Source organism: Hermetia illucens, chromosome 2, assembly GCF_905115235.1.
Source record: "Hermetia illucens chromosome 2, iHerIll2.2.curated.20191125, whole genome shotgun sequence".
NCBI classification, from domain to species: Eukaryota; Metazoa; Arthropoda; class Insecta; order Diptera; family Stratiomyidae; genus Hermetia; species Hermetia illucens.
In genome coordinates this window covers 121,291,408-121,303,482 of record NC_051850.1, presented here as the reverse complement: position 1 = coordinate 121,303,482, position 12,075 = coordinate 121,291,408, and the positions used below count along the sequence as shown (strand labels likewise).

General features: G+C 40.5%; 2 protein-coding genes across 2 annotated transcripts; both read left to right on the top strand.

The window, feature by feature from the left end:
* Positions 1–1,281: 1,281 nt before the first annotated feature.
* LOC119648915 lies at positions 1,282–2,625 on the top strand. The gene is made up of 4 exons (XM_038050821.1): positions 1,282–1,505; positions 1,565–1,964; positions 2,076–2,212; positions 2,270–2,625. Exons 1-4 carry the CDS (start codon positions 1,374–1,376, stop codon positions 2,360–2,362), a joined length of 762 nt encoding a protein of 253 aa, XP_037906749.1. The 5' UTR covers positions 1,282–1,373; the 3' UTR covers positions 2,363–2,625.
* A 412-nt stretch (positions 2,626–3,037) lies between these two features.
* On the top strand, positions 3,038–11,038 carry LOC119649430 (UPF0193 protein EVG1 homolog). Its single transcript, XM_038051578.1, has 4 exons — positions 3,038–3,309; positions 3,367–3,577; positions 10,605–10,771; positions 10,842–11,038. Exons 1-4 carry the CDS (start codon positions 3,207–3,209, stop codon positions 11,021–11,023), a joined length of 663 nt encoding a protein of 220 aa, XP_037907506.1. The 5' UTR covers positions 3,038–3,206; the 3' UTR covers positions 11,024–11,038.
* The last annotated feature ends 1,037 nt before the right edge of the window (positions 11,039–12,075 follow it).

The following is a 12,075-nucleotide window of genomic DNA, read 5'->3' as shown; positions in this document are numbered from 1 at the left end:
TTGAAGTATATCATGTATAACGGGGTGATTGCTCTTGCCGATGATTTAACTGAGGTTGTTACAGCAAAGCACTCAAAGGATGTGGAGGTTTACGTGACGGAAGCGGTGACAGTGGTAATAACATACCCTAGAAAAAAGAACATTACGAAAGCGAAAGTTGGTGTATACACGGTCGTGTCAAAGGTGGCTATCAAATGCTTGATCGTGATAATTGACACCAAACTGAGCTTCTGGGGACACCTAGGAGCTAGCGCCACTGCGTCAGTTCCAAAAGAAGCTGCTCCCAGCCAGAGTAGTGTGATCTGCTCTGCTTTATGCGCCACCTGCGTGGGTAGAGACGCTTGCCAACTCCCACAGACGGAAGCAGGTGACAGATAGCGTTGAGGGTTTGAAGAGCTTTTAGAACCACACCAGATGAGGCAAAATTGGTGGTGGCGGACATGATCCCTATCGATATTCTGGCGAAAGGAATGAGTATTCTTTACCATAAATGGAGAAGCAAACAGAACGCAAGTATGCGGCAAAGTTAATGTCGAATGAACTCTGGCAACGCAGATGGAACGAGTCTACAAAGAATAGGTGGACGCACGACTCATTACCAATATCACGGTGTGGCTTGAGAGGAAATATGAGGTGAGCAACTACCAGATTACTCAGGACACGGTGGTTATCGCCTGTAGTATCTGCATTGCTTTGGGTTAAATAATTCACCGAATCCTCCTAAATGCAGTGGCACATCGCAGGATCCAGAGCATATAGTCCTTCCCTGCCCAAGGTTCTCACTGGAGAGAAAGAATCTGAACCGAGCATTAGGTAGGAGCGTTAGCCCGGAGAATATAGTTGCTGAAATGCTGAAGTCGAAGGAGTATTGGTTTACGATATCCTCCGTGAAAATACAGCAGAACTACTGCAGGAACAAAGGAGAAGGAAACAGAAAGGACGTATTTTACCAAGATTTTGAACCGCAACTTTACGCAGAAAAAAACAAAACATTTATACAACAGAAAGCTCTAATATATGTGTAGCATATCATTCAACATATAGGAATGAATATCCTATGTCTAGATGCTCTCAATATTATCCTTATTTGTAATATAAAGTACTTGAACCTGCTTTAATAGCCTACGATTTGCATTTTATACCAAAGCTTTCGAAATTATTGCATCTAACACAACAGATCTGCTTTATATATTTTATTGTTCAAAATTATAACGATACCCACCATCGAAACAATGCTACCAATTACTGCCAAAAATTGCGCATGACCTGTACCTGTCACGGAAAGGACGTCATATTCACGAAAGTACCAAATACTTCAACAGTGCTTCTCTCCGGGAACGATTAGAAAAATACCTTACAAGTGAATGTAGGCTATGAAAAATCTCCCACACAACATCAAAATGCGTGTCCTAAAAGCAATCGAGTGGATAAAAACGGTCGCCTTAATGCCCCTGACTCCAAAACACTTAAGGATTTCCGCAATATTGATCGCAATTTACCAAGTGGTGGGTCCTTGTCTATTCAATCTTCGATTATAATGCAATTAATTGAATTCTATTTTCAGCTCGTTGCACATGTTATACTGTTCGTGATGTTGATGGGCTTGGCCCATGCCGAAGAAATGCGAACCATTTTAGGAATTGATATTGCGGATCAAAAGGAACGGGAGGACTATTATGAAGTGGTTACGAATGCTAAGGGTGAATCCTTGAATCAAATTCGCTTTAAGTCGGCTTCACATTTGGCCTCATTTACGCTGTTAATTCTTTATATTGGGACTGTGGTAGCTTCGGTAAACCTTTTCAGTTCGCTGGGGTTGTTTATTGGTGTTTTTAAAAATAAAACGGAACTAATGCTTCCGTGGCTAGTGCTGGACATGCTGGGAGTCGTCATAATCCTTGCGATTATGATTTTTGTTGCAAATGGGACGTTTGTTTGCTTCGTTGGAGGACAATGGCAATATAGTGAGCATTTTGTCTCTTATTGAGTTTTATTCAGGACTTCTCAGAAATCCATTCGAACCATGAAAATATGATTATAAATCCTGATAAAATTTCCTTTTCCTACTACCTTAGTGTCCCTATGCGTCGCCTTCATTCTATTCGATATAATAATTTGGTACACAATCTACTGCTATTACATCAGCATAAGGCAAATACGGAAATTAACGGAAATCGCTACTGTTGCAATTCCTTGCCCACCGCCAGGATCGGTACAGTATTTAGTGAATTTCCCATCGCCAATATTCTCATCTATTTTAATTTTCCAGATTCCATTCCACTACCGAAAGGAGAACATGTATCTAGGAAGTGGCGGCTATAAACATATTCTAGCCGACTGTGATCCCAATTACCAAGCTTAGAAGGAATTGGTAAAAATAGCGAATAAAGTCTTATATTTAAATATTTAAAACATGATGCGTTTAGTGAATACATATACATATACTACAGGATTTTCCAAAATATTTAAAAGGATTTCGAAAGTGTTTGTTTAGCTTTCCAACACTATCTGTTAGGAGAAGAATTTAGTAAAACTTTTGTGCATTTATTCGAATAGATGACGACTTACAAGATTTAATTGTTTATTTTAGAAACAGAAATAATAAGCTTATTTTATTAAAAAAAACGGCTTTTTTATTCAGAAACTAACCCATTTCCTACAAGGGAAGCTATATAATAAAAAATAGAATGGGTTTCCTTTTTTCCTCTACTACAGAATTTATCATGATAAAAGAGAATGCATTGGATTACAAAGTAATAATAAGGAGTAACATGCCGGGTTTAAAAAAAATTATTTATTAGTATACAAAAAATAATAGGACGAAAAACTAAAAAAATTAAAACATGAATTTATTTTATATAGATAAAAGGGCGAATTGCAAAAAGGTCCCGCAAAACTCAAGGTCTTATTTTACTTCTATTGAGATTATATAATGGCCAATATTAGAACCAACAGTTGGCCAATTTCAGTAATGGCAATGCATTTGAACTTCAAGCTGCAACTAAGGAGACATTGATTAGCCCATGCATGAGCTATGCAAGGATAATAGTTCCATAGTAACCATTGCACAATATCTTTCGATGTTTAATCGAACATTCCCCAGTTTTGTCATTTGAACGAAGTGATTAAAGCCGTTTTCCCGTTGTCGTTGTGACTTTTTATTTTCGAGATATTTTACTGAGTTAAACGTTTAAAAAAAGTCAAATATGGAAGAAAATAACGAGTGGCCAAGCAAACGTGTTGCTCCTGGGGGTTTGTTTCATCCAGCAAAAGTTAAATACAGCAAAGAGACCCACGATCTGATTAAACGTAAGTGTGAAGGGTCTGTCTATTTACAGATACCTATTTTACCAATTTACTTTACAGTTTTGATGGAAGAAGCAAAACTAACCATGCTGCAGAGAAAGAAAATGAATTATTTTCTTCGTAATGGCGAACCTTTACCGCCCCCAATCATAAAGCCACCCTCGGCTGAGAAAGAAAGGTTGATTGCGTTGAATATGAGGCGGCAGGAACGCATACCGAGACGCAGAACGTATGATTCAATCAAGGATAGTGGAGCATTCGAATTACCTAAGTATGTATTGGAAAAGAAATTGTATGTATCAGGATAAGCAAGATAGGTTGATTAACGATTTCAAGTAACTTGTGTGCTAGCATAACGTTCTAAGGTGCAGATGAAGCAAAGATGAAACCATTGAAGTTTCGGTTCCCGAAAGTTCACCAACTGAGACATTCCCAAAAGTTTCATCAACTTGCAGTTAGACTGTCTGTATATGAGTATGGGACATTGGAAACCTCTGAGATCTCAGATCGTAATGGTACATTGTACTCCATTCGCCCATCTAAGAGAATATCCCATTCGTTTCGTAATCGTTCAAGTATCGCAGGATTTCCGCTAGCAGATGCGCTGCTTGTCGTTGCATTAGAGAACATCATCATCATCATCAAAGGCACAACAACGGTCTCCGGTCTAGGCCTGCCTTAGTAAGGAACTCCAGACCCCACGGTGTTGCGCCGGGGTCCATCAATTCGATATCCCTAAAAACTGTCCGGCATCCTAACATACGCCATCGTTCCAACCCTGGTAGGGTCGGCCTCTTCTTCTTTTTCTACCATAGATATTACCCTTATAAACTTTCCGGGCTGGATCGTCCTCATTCATATGGATTTGGTAACCCGCCCACCGCAACCTGTTGAGCCGAATATTATCCACAACCCGACAGTCGTGGTGTCACTCATAGATTTCGTCGTTATGTAGGCTACAGAATCATCCATCCTCATGTAGTTAGCTGCCAACAATCGTATGCTGATTTCATCTTCATAGCTGTTATCAGTTATGATTTTCGACCCTGGATAGGAGAAAATTTCAACGGTCTCAAAGTTGTATCTTTATTCGTTATTATTATTCATTGGACCAGTGCGATTCGATGTTGCTGTTTCTTTGTTCTTTGGCGCTGACGTTGCCACCAAGTACTTCGTGTTACCTTCATTAATGTGCAGATGGAGATCTCGCGGCGCCTAATCGATCTGGATGAAGGTAGACTATACATCTAGGGTTGTTTTTCACATACTGTCAATATCATTAGAGTTGGTCAGTGGTTGCGTGGATTTGAAAAGGATGGTGCCTCTTGCATTGACATTTGCGTCGTGGATCACTTTGTCCAAGGTCAAATTAAAGAGGAAGAACGCATGATATAGTCGAGTCATTAAAGCTGCCAACCTCCGAATTCTTTCAATCAGGACCGATTGACATGAAATTTGAGGTGAGGGGTAGAAACGAAATTTATGTAGCGTCGATTTTTTGTTTCGAAATAACCACAGAAATCGATTAAATGATCAATTCTAAGTAAAAAATGTCTAGTGAAAGTTTTCGTGTTATTCGCGTTCAAAAATGTCATTTTTTCATCGCAATGCATGTTTTTCAACGGTTTTTCGTAAATAACTCGAAAACCAACACTTTATGTATAAATGATATTAAGCACAAACCAAACTTGGTTTTCCCATATAAATTGAGAGTAAGACGAATCCCCCTCCTCGAATCTGTATCTGTATTTAAGCTGACAATAGATTCTGAAAATTTGGTAAATACAGAGTGCGTTGAAAAAAGTGAAAAACATTTTTTATAACCCCAAAAAATAAAAAAGATATTGAAAAAATACTAACGTGTTAAAATGTGGCCTGCTCCTAAAGATTAAGTTACTGCTTTTTCACTATCATCTTGTAAAATATAAAAATAATAATTTTTTTTTGGAAAAATAAAAAAAAATTGAGAGCACATCGACGCTATATAACTTTTTTTTCTTATGCCACACTCTACCACCAGCCCACATTTCAGGTCAATCAGTCTTGACTGAAAGAATTCGGAGGCCACAGCCGATTTCCAGATTTAATGACTGGGCTAATAGGGCATCCCCTTGTCTTAGAACGTTGTTGATGTTAAATGGTCTCGAGAGTGATCCTGCTGCTTTTATCTGACCTCGCACAGTGGTCAGGGTCAGCCTAGTCAGTCTGGTGCGTTCATATACGGGACGCTCACATAGAAAATATTCTGTCCATTCCGCTTCCTCATTGCAAGATGGACACATATCATCTTATTCAGAACATATATTCTGCTAGTGAATTATGACTAGTCAAAATATCGATAATTCTTCCGCAAGTTTTCCTGTTTTTCGAAAGGATTAACTTTGCAAAGTTTATTTGGTTCTGACAAGAAAAGTTTGGTGCGTCTAGCACCATGTGACTCCGTCACATTTTCTTACGGAAACATTATTCCCAGTTTTTGATAGCACCATTTGCCTATATGACGGACACTCTAATTGCTGATTGCAGTCTCGCCTTGGGGAAACTGAATCCTGTCGATGACCAGGTAGCGAAGTAATTTCACAGTTTTGAATCTAAAAATAGAATCCAATTGGTTTCTACCTTCCTAAACGATTCTTAAGGTAATCAGAAGACTACTCAATGCTGTCAGTCCAGCTTAATAGATGCGAATTGAATTATGCAATTAGAGCGACGCGGGTTACACCGAGACATTTAGTTTTTTGTAGTGAAGTTAGTGAAAACTATTTTGTTTCATCTTAACCCACAACACTATGGATACATACAGTGGCAAACGTGAATCTTTTAACACCTGAAAAAAATATATCTTTTTATAATTCTCTGTAATTTTTGAAACGAAAGCGTTTCTGCATTCCAGTTGGCCATCATATGATGGTACTGATGATGATACTGTTGAAAACATGTAAAAATACTCTTCGCAGAGTGGACATTTTTTAAATGGCATCAATTCTAGGAAAAATCGCGGTTTTCCACATGTTTAATTCATTATTATTATCTTTCATGCTATTAGTTCTTATTATATGTTATGAGCACTGATGAAATTCTGCACCAGGGCTGGTATTATTCTGTGCATTTTCGATGGCTTTGTCTAACTCAGCAAGCGATTTGAGATTCCACTTCATTAGTTGCATCTTTATAAAGTGCCAAAAGTTCTCGATGAGTTTCAAATCAGATCTGTTTTCAAGACAGTTTAGCGTATAAATGCCGACTTCTGTTAGATAATCCTTCACCTGCAAAACACGACAGCTTTTCGATTGAATTCATTGTAGAATATTATCACTGTGAAGTCGAATGCTGTGCAATTTCCATACTTGTACGCTCAAATATCCAAATTTCTTTGCGACTTTTTTATTTTTGAGTATATAAGCTACCCTCCTGCAGTCTTCCTAGAACCGTTTGCTCCATTCTGGTCCATCTTCTTCCACAAATTCAGTTGTAAGGTACTTCACAGTTTCGAGCCAATCCCACAAAAATATTCTCTTTACAAGCGATGTTCACCAACCATGGTTTTCCAAACTCTTCTTCACCCTGTTTTCTTCTTATAAGTCTAACGAACCCAACTTCACTTTCACTCAGTTTGAATAAGGAAGTCCAAACATTCCACACCCATACGGATTAACTAACCCACCCACTACAATGTATTGAGCCGGTTTTTATCCCCAACCGGGAAGTCATGGTATCGCTCAAAGAGTTCATCCTTATATAGTCTACAGATGACTTCCGTAGACTCGTACGCGGTAGAGTTTGCAATTTTTCTTGCTAAGAACAAAAGCCTCCGAGGAGTGCATGACGACTGGCAAGATCTTTGTCTTGTATAGGAAAATATTTAACCCTGGAACAGTTTTTTGTGAGCCGAAATAGGCTTTGTTGGCTGCCAACAACCGGGTGCGGATTTCATAGTCGTAGTTGTCATCGCTTGCGATTTTCAACCCTAGATATGAGAACGTGTCAACGGCCTCGAAGTTGCAATCTTTTATCTTTATTTTCCTCATCTGACTGACCTTACCACTATATATATATTTTGCCTTGCCCCCATTAATGTGCAGCCCAAGATCTCACGTCGTTTGCCGAATGCTTGATCTGGATGACGATTTATATCGTCAGCATAGGTCAGTGGTTAGATGGGCTTAAAAAGGATGGTGGTTCTCGCTTTTAGGTCAGCATCACAGATCATAATAACACAATAGTACATCCCTTTCCCTTAGACCGTTATTGATGTTGAATGGTCTCAAGCGTGACCCTACTGTTTTTATCTGATCTCATAAATTGGTCAGGATCAGCCAAGTCAGTATTAAGTCTATCAAAAGGTGCTGCAACTGATGGCCATATTCCAACAGTTTTCCATCGTTGCCGCAGAGAGAAAATTTGATTTGTTGCTGATTCGCTTGGTATAGGCCGATGATATTCTGGACATATGAGTCTGTCCGGCCTAGTGAAATAGCGAAGAATATTTTATGGATGGTACTCAACAGGGAAATACTTCTACACTTACTGCACTGCTTGATATCCCCCTTTTTATGTATGAGGCAGATAATGCCTCTTTGCCAGTCATCAGGCATTGATTCGCTGTCTCACACCTTGAGCATAAGTAGATGAGACGCTTGGTGTAATGGATCGACTACATATTTAACCAGTACAGCTGTACTTTCATCGGCTCCTGGCGACTTATGATTTTTAAGCGAATGAACTGGATGGACTGTTTCTTCGATGGTTAGTGATGGCAGCAATTCTTCAGTTGGCGTGACCCACAACTTACCGATACCCTTGTCGTTGAGCAGTTCATCAAAATAACCAGCCCACCGCTCCAATATGCCCATAAGGTCGGGGCCAAATGTATTCGTGGCCGTATTAATGATAATGAAGCTTCATCTCCAGGGCCTGTGTTAACTACGGTAGCTGCGGCATCCATTTGCTCATTATAGGTTTTACGGAGGATACTGTTATCAGGCTTCAGCGTTCGCTCTCCCTGATTGTCAGAGATGATTCTTAGCGAGTAACAAGCTCAGAGCACCATGCGAGATAGTCATCCGAGCCTTATATGTTCTTAAATTCATCATTATAATCATTTTGGCTGAAAGTGGTACAATCTGGAGAGGTCCACATCTGTTTGTGGAACCCTTTCTGCACAAACCATTCTTCGCTTCTAACAACCATTTAGTGCGACACCGCTAATTAAATAGTCCGCAGGCCGTTCTGATTGATGATTTTATGTAAACCATGGGAGCCAACATATCGCCTGAATACGGACTCTGTCCCTACTTGGTTGTTAAAATCTCAAAGTATGATGCATATATTGTATCTGGAGCAGGCTTTGAAAGTAGATTCTGCGATCTTGTAGAAGGTATCCTTCTAGGTACATGGTTTACTGGATGGCTACTATAATATTTGCTGTAGTGCCTCTTCTCCAGGAAACCGGTTTCTGTACAACGCGTCTATTGTAATGCTGTTGCTTCAGCCTTATATTGGGGCAAAGTATTGGCTAGCTCTTGTTCTGTACAGTGAGCGCACGTTCTATTAGAAAATTCTCAAATCGTTATTCCGATCTCTTTGCCGTGTTCATCCTAGGGATGTCCACCCGGTTTTCAACCGCACCCAACCCCCAACCTGGAGGACCAGTTGGTACAATTCGTCCCGTTTTGAGGCGCGGGAGATTCGCCTTCATCCTTCTCCCTCTGCAGATTTTCGATAATAGAGGACTCCCAGATAAAAACCACGTGGACGTGGAGATAGTGTTTGATAGTAAAGATATTGGTGTTGGTTCAGCTCCATCAGGGATATCAATCCACCCCCTGACATAACTCAAACTTTTTTTCCGATCATAACATAAGAATTTTCATCTTGTATGTCACTTTTTCTACAATGTGGGTTTTTCTCACTTAACACAACACTACTGCCAAATTAGTTCATAGGAGTTCAATTTATGCTGATTAAAATATCAAATAGCAGAAAACTAGCATAACTCTTTTGCAGCTTACCAAATGTAGTTAGACTACCTGTTAATAAAAATATACTACGACAACTCATCACACGCTGCATTACCTCTGCCCTGGGAACAGCATGACCGAAGTGGTCACAGATGTTTTTTACCCCCTTATATACAATTCATAACACGACAAGGGTATAAATTGTGTTCAAGACAAAAAGCTGTCAAGTAAAATCAGGCCTAAGCCGGCTAAAACAAATCCAAGTTTATGTTTAAGAATGTAAAGGAGTCCTGAGTCTACCATCCACTTAGTGGACCGAGCCAATTGGAAAGAAACTTTCTATCTCGGTTTGTGTCCCATGGATCCCTCGTTCTGGGCTGAAACCCAAGTTTTTACAAAAATAGACTACAGTTGTGCCTAGAGCAGAGGCAACTTATCACACACTGCCTCACCTCTGCTAGAAACCAGCCTCGCTGCCAGTAGATAGGAAGGGGTTGTGGCGTGCTGCAAGTTGATTTGACTATGCTTTATGTTTTTAGACATAAGTCTAGTTTAATCTGAAAACCGCCGCTAATTAAAGAGTTTGCTGCATTCAGTGCGGATGTCACAGGCGTTACCAATTTCTCCGCAACCTCCGCCAAGAGTTTCTTGCGTTCAATTCCACTAAATATTATCGCACTGGCCTCTGAAATCGTTCACCAGTGACTCCTGGCTACATCGCTGAAGGGCAGCAGGCTATCGCAGCTTCACTGAGCATTTGTACACTCTGCTCGTTTTTTTCCCTGCGTGACCTCATCCGAAGATCTATACAGATGGCGTTCTAACACTGTGTGTGTTTGAGGTGGGGGAGAGGCAAAGTCTCTGAGCATTAAGACCTTAGTGGTCCATTGTACTTGATTCCCCCGTGTTCTATTGCTGGTTTCTGAGCAGGACTCCAGGGGACTGCTGATTCTTCGCTTCCTTCCGGTAGACGAAATTCTGGTGCCTGAGATTCCGGCTTGGTTCCAACATAGCAGTGCTGGAACCGGCTGTACTGCACTTGACGGCTACTATCTATTGGCTGAATGCCAGCAACTCACCTTTAATCTGCAGTTATAACCAGCCGGCATCTTAAATGAGGACTACATTGGTGTACTGATTAAATGCAGCAATAGCAGTAGGACACATACAGCTCCCTCTTTGATGTAAGGGCTTCGTTCGCCTGCGCCCATGCAAGCGAAAGATATCAATTTTACGAAATTCTACTTTTAAAATATATATTGATAGTATCTTACCGGGACTTATAAGGAACTATAAGGATGATTTGAATTGCGATGAGTGAGATTCTGCTCATTTCAGGTACATTCCAACACCTGATTCTCGGGAATCTGTTGAAAAGGCTAAACTTCGGTTACAAGAGACGATGTCTGGAACAAAGTTATCGCCAACGTCAAATGCTCGACGCAAACGGGAAAGAAATGAACCGAAAATTATCCAGATTGATCCGCAAGACAGAATTAACGAATGTAACTATAATATAAACCCCTTATTCTCTTCTAAGTTATTTCAATGATATGTAAACAAATGTAATTTCAGTGATGGAACAGATAACCGAAAGAGCAGATTGGCTAACCGAAATGGAATCGCTCGGGGAAGGAAAACAGTACAGGCCCATGATAAAGTCCCAAATCGCTGACAGACTGCGCGAAATAAAGTCCTTGGAGAAACGTCTTGCGAAAGGAAAACTCACTTCTGAAGAAACTACTCGTGAATTGTAATTTATTCGATATTTTTACTAATTTCGAGGAAATAAATAAAATTTATCAGCGTGAAGAAAACTCTGAGTTCGCAGCAGCAAGCCTGATGATCACCAGGAATACCAAAGAAGCTTCCGATGTAGGGCGACGGAATTCTACGTACTACCCCATCACAGAAGAACATGCATGTGGCCGCTGAAACGAACGAACTGCCTTCATCCAGATCGAGCAGGCGGCGCGAGAATTGGTGGACCTTGGCGCAAAACCGGAATGTCTAGAGTTCCTTATTAAGGCAGGCCTGGGCCGGATATCGGTTGTTGCGCCATTGATGATGATGATGATCGCTAATCTTCAACACACTGGTTCTTAATCGTATAACATCGGGTGAACTTCTGCGTATTGTGGATGAAATGGCTAATCACCTAATATGCGGATACCGGCTCTTCTTCTTAGCAGAGGAGACATAATCTCGGCCATCAATGCAATCAAACGGAGTAAGCCCCCGGGCTCAATGATCTCAATGCCCTGTTATTTATCACTGCACCTGCAGTTTCTGTAGATCTGCTACTTCCACTAGAACGGAAATCCTAGGAATCCGAGATCTTTCCCAGAGGGTGAAAGAAGAGTATGATCGCTAAGTGTGACAATAGTCCTGGAATCCACCAAAGAACTTCTCGAGAGCCTAATTGACAGAATAGGCTGATTTCCAGCATTAAGAGCATCAATACCCTACTGATCGTTTTGTTACTGTGGGCGGAGTTCAAATCTTCACTTTAATTGCTCAATTTTGAGAAAATTTTCGACAGGGTGAATATGAAGTGTGTCTGGCGTGCTTTACGAGCATCCCAAAGAAACTAATAAAATGCCATGCGCTGCCTCAAGGTAAAATCTCAGAGGAATTTGAGGCCGAAGCGGAATTCGCCAGGATTGCACCTTGTCATGAATATTATTTCCTTTTGTTGTCGGTAACGTTCTTCGCCTTGTCCGGAGGGATGTGGGAAAGTTCAATGGACCATGGCATCTTTGCTCAAACATCTCGGAAACGCAAATAAAATCTCTTTTACTGGACTAAA